The 13886-nt window shown below is 45.6% G+C and overlaps 2 protein-coding genes across 2 annotated transcripts in view; both read left to right on the forward strand.

Moving 5' to 3' along the window:
- The window catches only part of LOC144892955 (uncharacterized), a 443687-nt gene extending 433437 nt beyond the window's left edge, over nucleotides 1-10250 (forward strand). Inside the window, exon 2 of the mRNA XM_078781872.1 lies at nucleotides 8599-10250. Coding sequence (XP_078637998.1) covers nucleotides 8599-8647 — 49 coding nt within the window. The 3' untranslated portion in view covers nucleotides 8648-10250. The remainder of the gene's footprint in view (nucleotides 1-8598) is intronic.
- A 279-nt stretch (nucleotides 10251-10529) lies between these two features.
- On the forward strand, nucleotides 10530-11804 carry LOC144892813 (uncharacterized). The gene is made up of 2 exons (XM_078781138.1): nucleotides 10530-10614; nucleotides 10753-11804. The coding sequence occupies exons 1-2, from the start codon at nucleotides 10558-10560 to the stop codon at nucleotides 11599-11601; spliced, it is 906 nt and encodes a 301-aa protein (XP_078637264.1). The 5' UTR covers nucleotides 10530-10557; the 3' UTR covers nucleotides 11602-11804.
- The last annotated feature ends 2082 nt before the right edge of the window (nucleotides 11805-13886 follow it).

Here is a 13886-nt window from a genome sequence, read left to right on the forward strand (position 1 = left end):
TGTGCGGACACGGCGGCCATTCCGCTCGGCCCACCATAACATCAAAGTCGTGTCTGTAACAATATATCTATATATATATGTATATATATATATATATTGTTGCGGGTAAGGTAAGGAGGGCACTGTCGCGTTCACTCGAATTCCCACTCCTGAATACCAATTTGTTACGGTAAAAGGAGGTCGAGATGGGACGAGGGATGAACCCTCTGATCGAATCCTCGCTTTCCCACACCTTTTGGATGCCGAGCGGTTTAGCATGGTGTAGAAAGCGGCCCTTACCCCAACAAGGATTATGAACCCGATTTGAGCCTAATTCGGTCTCAGATGGTGCAAGGCCAATTGGAGAAAAGGACGTACCGCACAGGTTGGAAGTAAAGAACAAATTTACAGCCTTTTATTACAAGGCACAGATGAAGAGAACAAAGATACAGATTACCAGATCTTACCTACAAATAAACCCCGACTGGCACCTTCACTCTCTGACACACACTCTCACTGGGACAAAAAGGCACTGGCTAAAGTCCGTACCGATGAACGCGCTGGAGTTCCTCCCAATTGGCCACGTGGTCTGGTGTTCGCAGTCCGGTCCCCATGGGCAGCTGCACAAGCAAGGCCTCGTCGTGGATGTGGTGAAAGGAAGGCAATAGCGCAGGAACAGAGCAAAGCTCGGCACGTGGCGAAAGCCCGGGCAAAGAGAGATCATGAGCAGGAGCTTGGTATTGATCATTCAACCAAAGGCCAAGCACGTGTCGTCTGGTCGAGGAAGAACCGAAAAGGCAAGCGAACGAGGACAGGAGGTCAGCACGTGGCAAAAGGAGGCAAGAGCGCAGGTGTGTCCTCGATGGTGTTCCACAGGCAAGAGAATCCAGGTGTGTCCTCCACGATGTCCCCGAAAGCAAGAGGTCGAGAGCAGGAGGCCGGCACGTGGCGAAAAGGCAGCAAGAGAGCTCAGGTGTGTTCTCGCTGAAGTCCTGGGTAAAAGAGAAGGTTCTTGTGATCTGCGTGGGCTAATATCAGGACTGGTCACCCCTTCAAAATGTTCAGAGCCTCTCATTGGCTGAGGCTTGCCGCATAATGGAGACGGGTTGTCCCGCCCCCTTACTGGTCACATGGGCCTGTACTTCTGGCCACGCCTCTCTGCACATCTTAATGGCCACCCCTCCCTGTACATCTGGTGTTATGGCTCCTCCCAGCGACACGAAGGCTTGACATTCTGCCTAAATGTCAACGCACATTGGCTTTGATTGCTACACAATGGGAAGGGGCTAATCTGTACATTCAATAGAAAATAACTAACTAATGCAGGCTACATATTGTCATGCAATTTAACTAGAGGGAGTTTGCCATTATGGCACAACTACAACAATATATATATATATATATATATATACATATATATATATACACAGTATATATATCTCTATATATAAAGGAGGAGTGTCTGTGTGTCTGTCTGGATGTCCGCTTATAACTCAAGAACTACATATCGGAGAAAAGTTTTAGACACAGATTCGGAATCAGCATAAAATTCCGGTGGTTATAGGCTACTTTTTATTTTAATATCAATGGTTTAAAAAACCGCGCCAGCTGCAATTCCATGGTGTAGTTTGTGGCGGTGCTATTGCCCCTTTCCGATCCCATGACGCATTGCGGTTCCGATTCGCGATAAGGTCTATGCGCTATCATCGACACTTTTCCACCTTTTCCATACCTTTTAATCAGATTTACCTTATCGTCCATCGTAACCACATTATGCTTGGAAACACTAGCATTATCCTTCTTCGGACCCATGGCTAACACAGACACAGTAAAGGAATACTGTACGTCGCCTCTGTTTTGAATGAGAATCAGCGGTTGTACGTATGTACAGTATACTGTACGTACATATTTACATATTTTTAATGTGCTTTTTATTGTATTTTAAATTGTTTTTTAGCTTCTTTTATTGTTAATTTATGTACTATTTTATTTATTTTAAATATATTTTTAAGGAAAACAAATGTTGTCATGTCCGTAGGAATGACGTAATGTCGCACATAATGACGTTCGCTGCCCGGTCATGAAATAAATTATGATTCTCTTGCCAAAGTGACATGAAGATCAGGCAGTAAACCTCCCAACTGAGTTTCTCAACAGTCGTCAGCCTCAAGGACTCCCAACACACAGGTTGATTCTCAAGGTGGGAGCACCAATCATGCTTCTAAGGAATCTTGATCCACCAAAGCTGTGTAATGGAACACGATTGACAATCCAGCAAATTATGCCGCATGTCCTAGAGGCAACCATCCTCTCAGGACAATACAGAGGAGAGAAAGTATTCATTCCAAGGATACCACTTATTCCACCTGACCTTCCATTCTCCTTCAAGAGGATTCAGTTCCCCATCAGGCTATGTTTTGCTATGTCCATCAACAGGGCGCGTGGGCAATCAATGAAGGTTGTAGGCCTGAACTTCACAGAACAAGTGTTTGCCCATGGCCAGCTGTACCTGGGCTGCTCGAGGGTTGGAAAACCAAGCAATCTTTATGTCTTGGCACCAAGTAAGAAAACCAGAAATGTTGTATACCCAGAGGTTTTGAGAAATTGAAAATTGAAAAAACGTCATGTAGGAAATGAACTGTGATATTGCTCTAAAATATACATGTTCTCTTCATCATATATTTGTATTATTCTTATTCAACCCGGGCGCAGCCGGGTACCTCAGCTAGTATATATATATACATATACATATATATATATATATACTGTATATATATATATATATATATATATATATATATATATATATATATATATATATATATATATATATATATATATATATATATATATATATATATATATATATATATATATATATTGTTGCGGATATGGGATTTGGCCTCCATCCATATCCGCTTGTAAATATTCCCCTATTTCCCCAATACTCCCCAACTATCCCCAATCCCCCATTCCATAGTCCCATTATCTGTAAACAACACTCTGTAGCCCCGACCTTCCCCTTTTTCCCCCATTAAATGTCGTACCCAGGTTCACCGCATCTCACGTAGACAACTATAGGACATCTTGCTAGTTATTCTTAGTCTATGTCAGTTAAGGACTCGTTTCCATTAATTCTGACTCTTCGTTGCACCAGAATGTGATTGTATGGCACCGTTAGAAAGTTTAGGACCTCCCAATACCTCCCCGCAGCTCTTCCTCATGGTACAACAACAACTACAACAACAGCAGCGGCGGCGCGGGGAGTGTGCGTCCTCACTCCGGCTTGGTTAGCCGCCATTGAACATGTGCTCCGACGGGGTTACCACGCAGGGGCTCACTGTCAGCTCCTCGTCAAGGGCGGAGCCCGGTAACCCCCCGCACCCAATAAGAAGCGGCGGACCGATTCCATCTGGGGCGGAGCTAACGAGCCGAGGGCGTGTCACTCCCCGCTGGACATGCGCAGGAAGACGGAGGTGACGTCAGATGCGCCTCAGCTTGGAGAAGAAAGGACGCCACCTCCTAGCGCTGAGAAATACCTCCCCGATCTCTGGACCGGACCATGTCGATTCTGCCCCCGAGCCAAGGTGCACCTTGAGCTATCGACTGCCTGCCCTCCCCTGCCATCAATCCCCGTGTAAGTCAGTCTTGTCCCGTTTGTCTGTGGTCTGTCGGGTATAAGATAAGACTGTGTCTAAGTGCCCATCTTGCTGTGCTTTACCTCTTGCCGTGTAATCTAACCGTTCTGCATAACCAATATTATATCCTCCTCCGGAGGTCTTGAGAACTGTACCCCTTGTGTCGTTGCCTTAATCCCAGCCGTTGTGTCCTTTCCTTCATTGATTTAGCATAGCGCGATTCGGCCAACATTCAAGTGTAATCGGGTAAACTGTGCGAACACGGCGGCCATTCCGCTCGGTCAAGCAACATCTAAGTCGTGTCCGTAACAATTGGTTGTCAGGAGTTGGATTCGGACCTGGGACTAAATTTGTTAGGCCCAAATTTTGGAACACCAATTGTACTATTAGTGTAACAATTGGTGTCGAGGAGTGAGATTGGACCCGAAGCGCGTTTCACGCGCTCGAAATTATAACAGCGAAATTTGATTGTGTTTTACAAAAATAAAATAAAAACCCGAATTTTGAAAGTCGCGCTATTAGTCTAGTAGGAAGACTAGGTCCCCCTGCACCCCCCGGAGATATACTTCTAATCAGTGTTTCTAGATTGGAAAAAATGTGTAGAAAATGACTAGCTATGGCCCCAAGCTGAAAAAATGTCCCACATACCATTTTTATGCAAATTACTGCTGCCATTATCAAAAAAACGATTTTTGACATATCTCAGCCAATATTGCAGATAATTGAAAAATGAAGGTGTCTAGACCCATGTTTTGAAGGGCATAGATCATGATAGAACTATTCATAACATGATTACATGTGTCTATGGTATACTAGTATGCATATTAATGCTGTAATTACAAAATAATCAGTTTTACAAATGATAAGGATACGTTAATACTGCAGATAACTTAACATGGTACATAAGGGGTCTAAACCCAGGTATTTTCAAGGTTAAATGTCAACAAGATGCTCCTGAGTCTTGCATAGGGGCGGGACATTGGCAGTAACATTGGTACCACTCAACTTTTCTTCCCACCATTGACTTTGTATTGCGAGAGATTTTCACTTGCTTATTTAAAGGTTTCTCACCCAGCCCACGTAAAATCTACCAACTCCTGCTGTTAACTCCCAAACATATTTTTTTATGTTATCCAATCACAGTGCAGAAATGACAGACTAGAGATCCAAATTAGTGCTGCTATAGCTGCCATTTTACATTTCCATCCATGTAACATGCGCGCTCGCGCGCTCGTATCAATTGGTAATGTCGCGCGCTCGTATCAATTGGTAACGTTGATGTTATTGAATACCTCAGTTGAAAGTTCAGTCTTCCATTCCATCTGTGTGTTGTTCTTGGTATTCATCCTCCAATCTAGCCAGGTAAGATGCTAACTATAATGTTACTCACACTCTTGACTTCAGTTTCTGCATGAAATCATAGCGAGCCCCTATGTGGTAACCCCGTCGAGCACATGCTCGATGGCGGCTCGTTGGAAAGGCTTGGTGCCCTTTCAACACCCCCTACCAACCAAGCCGGAGTGAGGACGCACACTCCCCGCGCCACCGCCGCTGTTGTTGTTGTTGTTGTTGTACCATGAGGAAGAGCTGCGGGGAGGTATTGGGAGGTCCTAAACTTCCTAACGGTGCCATACAATCACATTCTGGTGCAACGAAGAGTCAGAATTAATGGAAACGAGTCCTTAACTGACATAGACTAAGAATAACTAGCAAGATGTCCTATAGTTGTCTACGTGAGATGCGGTGGACCTGGATGCGACATTTAATGGGGGAAATAGGGGGAGGTCGGGTCTACAGAGTGTTGTTTACAGAAAATGGGACTAGGGAATGGGGGTGTGGAAGTGTAATTCAGTGTAACTTATTAATTGGCACTGGTAACTTATTGGTTGACCTAGTAACAAAGCAGATGCATTTTACATGCAAACTCTGTGGGGGACGGGTTTGTAAATGAGTTAGGAATGTGCACGAACATGATGGTCTCTGGAAACACCTGGTCACAGCCCCAGGCTGGAGCACCCCCCTATTGTTTGATAAATGGAACTCACAGCAGGGGGGGCTAGCTGGCGCCAGGAAGGCGACCGGTGACGTCGGCGGAGAGGAGATTACGAGTTCAGCGGACAGAGGATTAAGTCGAGTTGGTCCATATAAGCGGGAGCTGCGGCTGGAGTCGAGAGGACTTGCCACGAGAACATCTGCCCGACGGACGAACGAGTATGCAATGGGAAAGCAGCGCCAGGAGAGCACCGGCCAACGAGGAAGAACCAACGACTTGAATTACTAAATTCGTTATGGTATTGTAGTTCCTTATTATATTGAAACAAGTGAACTAGTAGTTAATAAAGTCTTGATCTTTTGTAAACCTGTTTCCGGTAATTGGAGTCTCGAGTCCCAAACACACTTCCACGACAACTTGGTGGCTACCGTACGTGGATCGAGTGGACATCGCCAAGGTAAGCATGGCTTCTTGGGGATTGTCCATTATGAAATACGAACCTGTGTTTAGTTTTTGTACATACATGGTGGAGGAGGTGGTGTTGGACTTCCCTACGCACCGATACCACGATATAGGTAACGTAACGATAATCCGAGGAGTGTAACGTATTTTTGCGCTGTGTAAATAGATGCGCCAGTTCGACGCTGGTTATTAGAAGCCTTACCATGAACTGGGAGCAAGATCGTGCCATGAGTGCACCATGGGACGATCTGCTTCCAAGTCGTGTAAGGCCGGTACACTCGTTTGCACTTACAAACGTTTGCACTTACAAGGGTGGAGGAAAAAAAAAAAAAAAAAAATTTTTTTTTCAATTTTTTCCCGCCATTTTTATAACACCGAAAAATCGTTCGATCAACATACAAATTAATGACAGACAACGCCATCCCATGCCGGTCCAGAATTATTGTGAAAGATGGCGATTGGATGAAAATTGCATACTGACACTCCCTCACTGTCCCTCATTGTCCCTCATTTCCATTCCGGCTACCTGTCTCTTGCCCCCGCTCCTTCTCCCTCCCTCTAGTTCCCATTGTTTTTTGTGTATTTTCTCTGCTCCCTGTGCTCGCAGATTTGGTTGGTACATATATTTTTATTGAAGGGTAAAAGATTTATCTGCGATTAAGCTTCAAAATATAAAAAAATGTCTATCAAATTTTGTCCAGGTCCATCACTAAGCTTTTGAGATATGCTTCACGGTTTAATGAAAGACAATAATTAAGCGCTTTGGGGAAAGGCAATGGCAAACCACCCAATGTCACCACTTTCATGAGCTCAGAGAAATTTAAAAAATTCCAAATTCCACTCTGCTGGCTCAATTGAAATCGGCAGCAGAGTGAGAATCAACAGACAATGGAACAGCTAGCGACGAGTGTTTGTGAGTAACAACCACCCTCTGGTCGAGGCTCATAGAAAAATTGATACTTATTGATTCGGCACGCTTACAATAGAAATTAATGGCGAGGGTTGTGGTTGGGTCGATTTTGCGAAATGAACGTTCTTTGAACAAATTAAATGGTAAAATTATGAAAAAGTATATAATTGTTTACTCTCTGAAACTGGGTATAGTATGGAACTCTGGGTGTAGTTCTCAAGTCACACTGGGTTGTGACTTGAAGAATGAGTTGGAGTTGTGATGGGATGTAAGGATGTGAGGTGAGATTGAGTTATTAGTCTAGTAGGAAGATTAGGTCCCCCTGCACCCCCTGGAGATATACTTCTAATCAGTGTTTCTAGATTGGAAAAACTGTGTAGAAAATGACTAGCTATGGCCCCAAGCTGAAAAAATGTCCCACATACCATTTTTATGCAAATTACTGCTGCCATTATCAAAAAAACGATTTTTGACATATCTCAGCCAATATTGCAGATAATTGAAAAATGAAGGTGTCTAGACCCATGTTTTGAAGGGCATAGATCATGATAGAACTATTCATAACATGATTACATGTGTCTATGGTATACTAGTATGCATATTAATGCTGTAATTACAAAATAATCAGTTTTACAAATGATAAGGATACGTTAATACTGCAGATAACTTAACATGGTACATAAGGGGTCTAAACCCAGGTATTTTCAAGGTTAAATGTCAACAAGATGCTCCTGAGTCTTGCATAGGGGCGGGACATTGGCAGTAACATTGGTACCACTCAACTTTTCTTCCCACCATTGACTTTGTATTGCGAGAGATTTTCACTTGCTTATTTAAAGGTTTCTCACCCAGCCCACGTAAAATCTACCAACTCCTGCTGTTAACTCCCAAACATATTTTTTTATGTTATCCAATCACAGTGCAGAAATGACAGACTAGAGATCCAAATTAGTGCTGCTATAGCTGCCATTTTACATTTCCATCCATGTAACATGCGCGCTCGCGCGCTCGTATCAATTGGTAATGTCGCGCGCTCGTATCAATTGGTAACGTTGATGTTATTGAATACCTCAGTTGAAAGTTCAGTCTTCCATTCCATCTGTGTGTTGTTCTTGGTATTCATCCTCCAATCTAGCCAGGTAAGATGCTAACTATAATGTTACTCACACTCTTGACTTCAGTTTCTGCATGAAATCATAAACAGGCAGAATAACAGCTGAGCCAGCTAGCACCATGTTAGCTAACGTTAAAGCTAGCCTCATCTATGTACAGTATGTTCCTAATGTCGGTGTAACTTAAACTTTTGTTAATGCCAAACATGAGACATATCTGTTGACTTCTGTATATGAATTGAACCAGAAAGAGGCACGACAGCTGAGCTAGCTACAGTAACTTAGCACAATGTTTCATTGGCCTAGATAGCTAACGTTAGTGTGGAAGAATTTAGATGTTTTAGCTATTAGCACTTTTGATGCCACTAAACATGGTTTAGTCAGCTAAAAAGTACCCTAGTGTAGAACATGACTCAGAACCTCTGTTACCTCACTGAAAACTCAGAGCCTCCTTTCACAGGCACTTTTAACATCATTCGTGATTTCTTATTTGTCATTTAACAGTGATGGTAGACATCGACAGCAAGCATGCCCAAAAGAAAACGGAGTGTAGAACCTGCAGCCCAAAGCTCTCCTCCTACATGCATCCTTCATGTACCATCCATGTCTGATCATGGGGATTTCACGCCCCTCCGTAAAATTAAAGGATCTGCTTCAGAAAAACTGCAACTGCTTCAAAAGATCCGGGATAGACGTCTCAACCAACCGCATGACTCCCCATGTCGTATGCAATCAGTATGTGATCAGATCCCGGCAACTCTTCCTGATGACCTAGAAAGAGTAGGATATCACAGCAAGTGTTATAAGCACTTTGTCCGCCACTTTCATCGTCTGGGAGATGATACAGAACCAGGGCCATCAACCTCATCATGGCATCACTCTCCTCGTAAACCAGGAGGTTCTGCTGAACCCATCTTCCCGCCAGAGTGTATATTTTGTGAGAAAGTTGAGACCAAAGATGCTCATCGCAATACTGAGAGGCCTACAACCTTCCCATCCTTTAAAAACAAAGAAAATGCATGGGAGCAAATCGAAACACGGGCTGAGAAAATGGGTCTCTATCGACTCCATCGAAAGGTGAAAAACAAAGACCTCTTTGCATGTGAGGCCAAACACCATCCGTCATGTTTTAAAGCTTTCCGCACAGCATTCTACAACTATGAGCGTGCGATTCACAGAGCCGAAGCACCAAAGGAGCAGGCTTGCATGTCAGCCGCCCATGAAAAGGCATTCAACTCAGTACTGGAACACATTCAAACCCAGGTCATCCAGCAGAATAAAGTTCTACAGCTTTCTTCCTTGCGCTTGCTCTATGTCGAGGAACTGAAACTGAATGGATATGAGAACTCAAATTATCGGTCAGAGAAACTACTGAAACGCCTACAGAATGACCCAATCAAGGAGCATATCCACTTCACGAAGGTTGATCATGACAAATGTGATGTCATTTCTTTCTGGCTTGTGCACAGCTCAAACATAACAGTTTCCAATGCTCTCGCACGAGCATTCACACTCGGAAGCACAAACAAGAACCAAAATGTTGCCCTCCAACTTCGCCAGGGTATTCTACAGGCTTTCAGAGAGTGTAAAGACCAACCATGGCCACCAACAGCTGAAGACATGGAGCTCAATCCTGAAGACATCCTACCTCCAGACCTTGTCCGCTTTCTCAGCGTGCTAATGACTGGCAAGGAGGGCATCGAGACAGAAAAGGTGAAGCGTCTGGTCTTCTCCATTGGACAAGATCTGTGCCGTGCAGTGTCAGATGGAAAATGGAAGTTACCAAAGCACATTCTCCTCTGTGTGACTGTAAGGCACCTGTTCCGAAGCAAACAGCTCACCACAATACTACACAGGCTTGGACACTCTGAGAGCTACGATTTCGCCTTGGAGTTGGAAACTGCTCTCGCCAAGGTCCTGGATGAAGTCTCAACTTATCGTACACCACAAATTGTGACAGGAGAGGGCAACCTTGTATTCCACTGTGAGTGGGACAACTTGAATAAAACCACTACCAGTGTGCACGGCAGCAACATTGTAAACAGTGCTGGAGGAATCATGGTGCAGGAGGTCAAGCCCGGGTTCGAGAGCAGCAAGGACCGAATGCTACCTACCATCAATAGGTCACAACAGCGTAGCCTGAAGGTCGACACACCAAAAACTCTCCCACCCTTGCACTTTACTCGCGTTGGCCCGAAGTTCCCTGAAGGCTCATCATTCACACCGCCAGCAGAGAATGACACAGTCTATGCCACTACGATGCAAGAGTACTACATCTGGCTCTTCATCAGATACATCGGAAGCTGTGGCCTGCAGCCTGTGCCTGGGCTAGGGGGTTTCACCTCTGCAACTGGTTCTCCCCCACCCAGCAAATCAACAGTCGACTACTGCACGCCTATCCACCAACCTCTTCTGAAAGTGTGGAGTGGACAAGAGGCAGCTACCAGGCTGGAGAGAACAGAGATGGCTGTGCTGATCGTGGAGGGGAAGGCCCACCAACTTGCCTCAACGAATGGCAAGGTAAAATTGAAAGCCCTTCGTGAATGGCGATTCAATTTGTAATTTTTCCTGAAAAAAAGGTGATTACCTGTGATGTTTGTCTAGATCTGAAACTGGCAGTGACTGGTGATTGAAATGCGGTGCCTTTTTGTGTTTCAGGTCGAGGTACGTGAACTCCCCACGATCTACAGCAACCAGGAAGAGACTGATACCAGGGTGGTTCTGTACCTCCATCATGCTGCTACCATCGGATACAAGAACGCTGTAGTCAGAACACCGGACACAGACATCCTCCTGATCCTGCTCCACCATGCCCACAACATCAAGCTGACGGTGTACCTGGATACAGGGTCAGGGAAGCATCGCCAACTTGTCAACGTCTCTGAGCTGGCAGAATCCCTGGGAGAGGACTACTGTGCCACTCTCCTGGGGTACTATGTGTTCAGCGGAGAAGACTGCACCAGTGCCTTCAAAGGGAAGGGAAAAGTCGGGCCCTTGAAAAAGCTGGAGAAGAATCCCAGGTTTCACAGGGCATTCGGTGAACTGGGTGACAACTGGGATGCCAACCCTGAGGTGGAGAGGCAGTTAGAAAAATTCACCTGTGTGATGTACGGCCAGAGTCGCGAGTCATCAGTGGACATTGTCCGTGCCAAGCTGCTACGAAAAATGGTGGGAGAGGACAAGACCCTCACATCCAAGTCCAAGGTTGATCTGGCTCGCCTTCCTCCATGCCAGTCTGCCCTGAAGCCGCACATCCAGCGTGTGAACCACCGCGTAGCATTGTACAAAAGAGCCGATCAACCTATCATCGAAAAGCCAAAACCTTATGAGGAGCAAGGATGGATAAGGACTGATGAAGGACTGTTGAAACCAATGTGGTCCAGTGGTCCCATCCTACCAACCTCACTGGTGGATCTTCTGAACACAGGAGAGCACGAAGAGGAGGAGGAAGAGGAAGGAGAAGAAGAGTTTGACTCTGACGATTTCGATGAAAATGATGATGACTGACTCAGTGTAGAATCACTAATGCTAATGATGTTTATCTAAAACAAGCAAGAGAAGAGTGGTCACATTGAGTGCTAGGACTATTTTGACAGTTGTAATATTTAGAAAAATAAAACTTTGTGTTAACGTCTGTGTAGACGGACCTTAATATGAGTCTATTATTTCGTAAAACTGTGATTATTTTGTAAATAAAGCACTAATTAGCATACTAGTATACCATAGACACATGTAATCATGTTATGAATAGTTCTATCATGATCTATGCCCTTCAAAACATGGGTCTAGACACCTTCATTTTTCAATTATCTGCAATATTGGCTGAGATATGTCAAAAATCGTTTTTTTGATAATGGCAGCAGTAATTTGCATAACAATGGTATGTGGGACATTTTTTCAGCTTGGGGCCATAGCTAGTCATTTTCTACACATTTTTTCCAATCTAGAAACACTGATTAGAAGTATATCTCCGGGGGGTGCAGGGGGACCTAGGCTTCCTACTAGACTATATGGCAGATCAAGACGGCTGGGTTCCGGTAGAGGAGAGTGAGGCAGGGTCGATCCAGGACCAAATTGAGGGACATGAGGAGAGCGAAGCAGTGAGGGTGGCAGGGTCGCAAAATGGCGGCCTCGCGCACGAGGTTGCGGGCGCGCAAAATGGCGCCTCGCACATAGCTACGGCGGCCGCACCCGCTGCACAAGTGGGAGGGATGGCCCAAATGCAGGCCCTCATGGAGCAATTTATGGTGCAAATGCAGGCGTCCCTCAAACTGCAGAGTGAGCAATTGGGGGTAATGGGGAACCGGATGGATGCTCAGGGTGAGCGATTGGAGGGCCAAATGGGGTCCAATAGCGAGAAATTGAGGGAGGACATGGGGGCCAATAGCCAACGGTTAGAACAAAGGATGGGGTCCAATAGCGAGAAATTGAGGGAGGACATGGGGTCCAATAGCGAGAAATTGAGGGAGGACATGGGGGCCCAGATCGGGGGGTTAGGGAGTAGAATAGAGGGATTAGACAATAGATTAGGGGAAATACAGGAGGGGTTAATGGGGGTAGAAAACAGAATGGCCGTTCAGGAGAATCAAATGGAAGGGATGAAAAAGGGGTTAGAGGGGTTAGAAAACAGTATGGAAGGCAAATTGAGGGACATGAGGGACCAAGCGGAAAGGGAAGTTAAACAAATGGGGCAGCAGATAGAGGGGGTCAGAATGGGGGTAGAAACTAAACTGGATGCTCACAGGGAGGAAATGGAGCAGATGAGGGTGGCATCTGGGCAGGAGATGCAAGTGATGGGAGAGGAGATCAGAAGAGGTGTGAGTGAGGAGGTCGGAGGAGTGCGCGAGGAGGTGAGGCACTGTAAGGAGCACATGGAGAAGGAGGTGAGAAAGGGGACTGTAAAGTTACAAGGGGGCATAGAGGACCTGACGCAGGAGGTGGAACAGCTGACGGAGGGACAAAAAGGACTAACGGAGCAGGTTCAAAGGAACACTGCAGTATTAGGAGGGTTAAAAGCGACACAAAACAACATAAAAAACGACTTGATAGCGACGAAGAGGCAATGTCAGATGGTACGTGAGGGACTGACAATGAGGTTGGACGAGGTGACAGAGGTAATGGAGACGAAGGACCGGCAGGTGAGGACGCACATGGAAACGGTCAAGGTAGCCTTAGAGGACGAACTTGAGGAGACGTACCGGGAAATAAAAGAGGTGAAGCAGAAATTAGAAGAAGTGGAAGAAGGGGTGAGCGAAATTAAGAAGCGACGGAGAGGGGATAAGAAAGAGATAAAAGAGGAGGTAAAAGAATTGGTCCAAAGTCTGTGTTTGGATCGTGATGATGTGCTCATTAACCGGATGAGGGATTCGCAGGTGATGAAGGAGAAGCGAAGAGGAAGAGGACCCGGTGTAAGTGGTGACCAATATGGTCGTGCGTATGATGCGCCAGGTGATTTAAGGAGCTTGGGGGTCGAGATGGACCCGGGTGTTCGTGAGAGGCCGTTGGTGAAGTGTGCGACAGGTCTGGTGTGCGAAAAAGGAGGTGTGCGAGAAAGTCCGACTCTGGGGTGTGTGAGGAAAAAGTGCGTGCCAAGGAGTGAGGGTGCTGTCGAGAGTGAGTCGGTCGTAGCGCGTGTGCGAGGGAGCACATGGAAGCGCGTAGTGAGGAGTGTTACGGAGGGTGTAAAGGGAGAATGCACGCCTGTGGTGAGTGTTACAGAGGATGTAACGGGAGAGGGTGTGCGAGAAAGATGTGTGACGGACAGGTGCATGGGGAAAGAGTGCGCTGTCAAA

This window comes from Myxine glutinosa, chromosome 7, assembly GCF_964187855.1.
Source record: "Myxine glutinosa chromosome 7, kmMyxGlut1.1, whole genome shotgun sequence".
Classification (NCBI taxonomy): Eukaryota; Metazoa; Chordata; class Myxini; order Myxiniformes; family Myxinidae; genus Myxine; species Myxine glutinosa.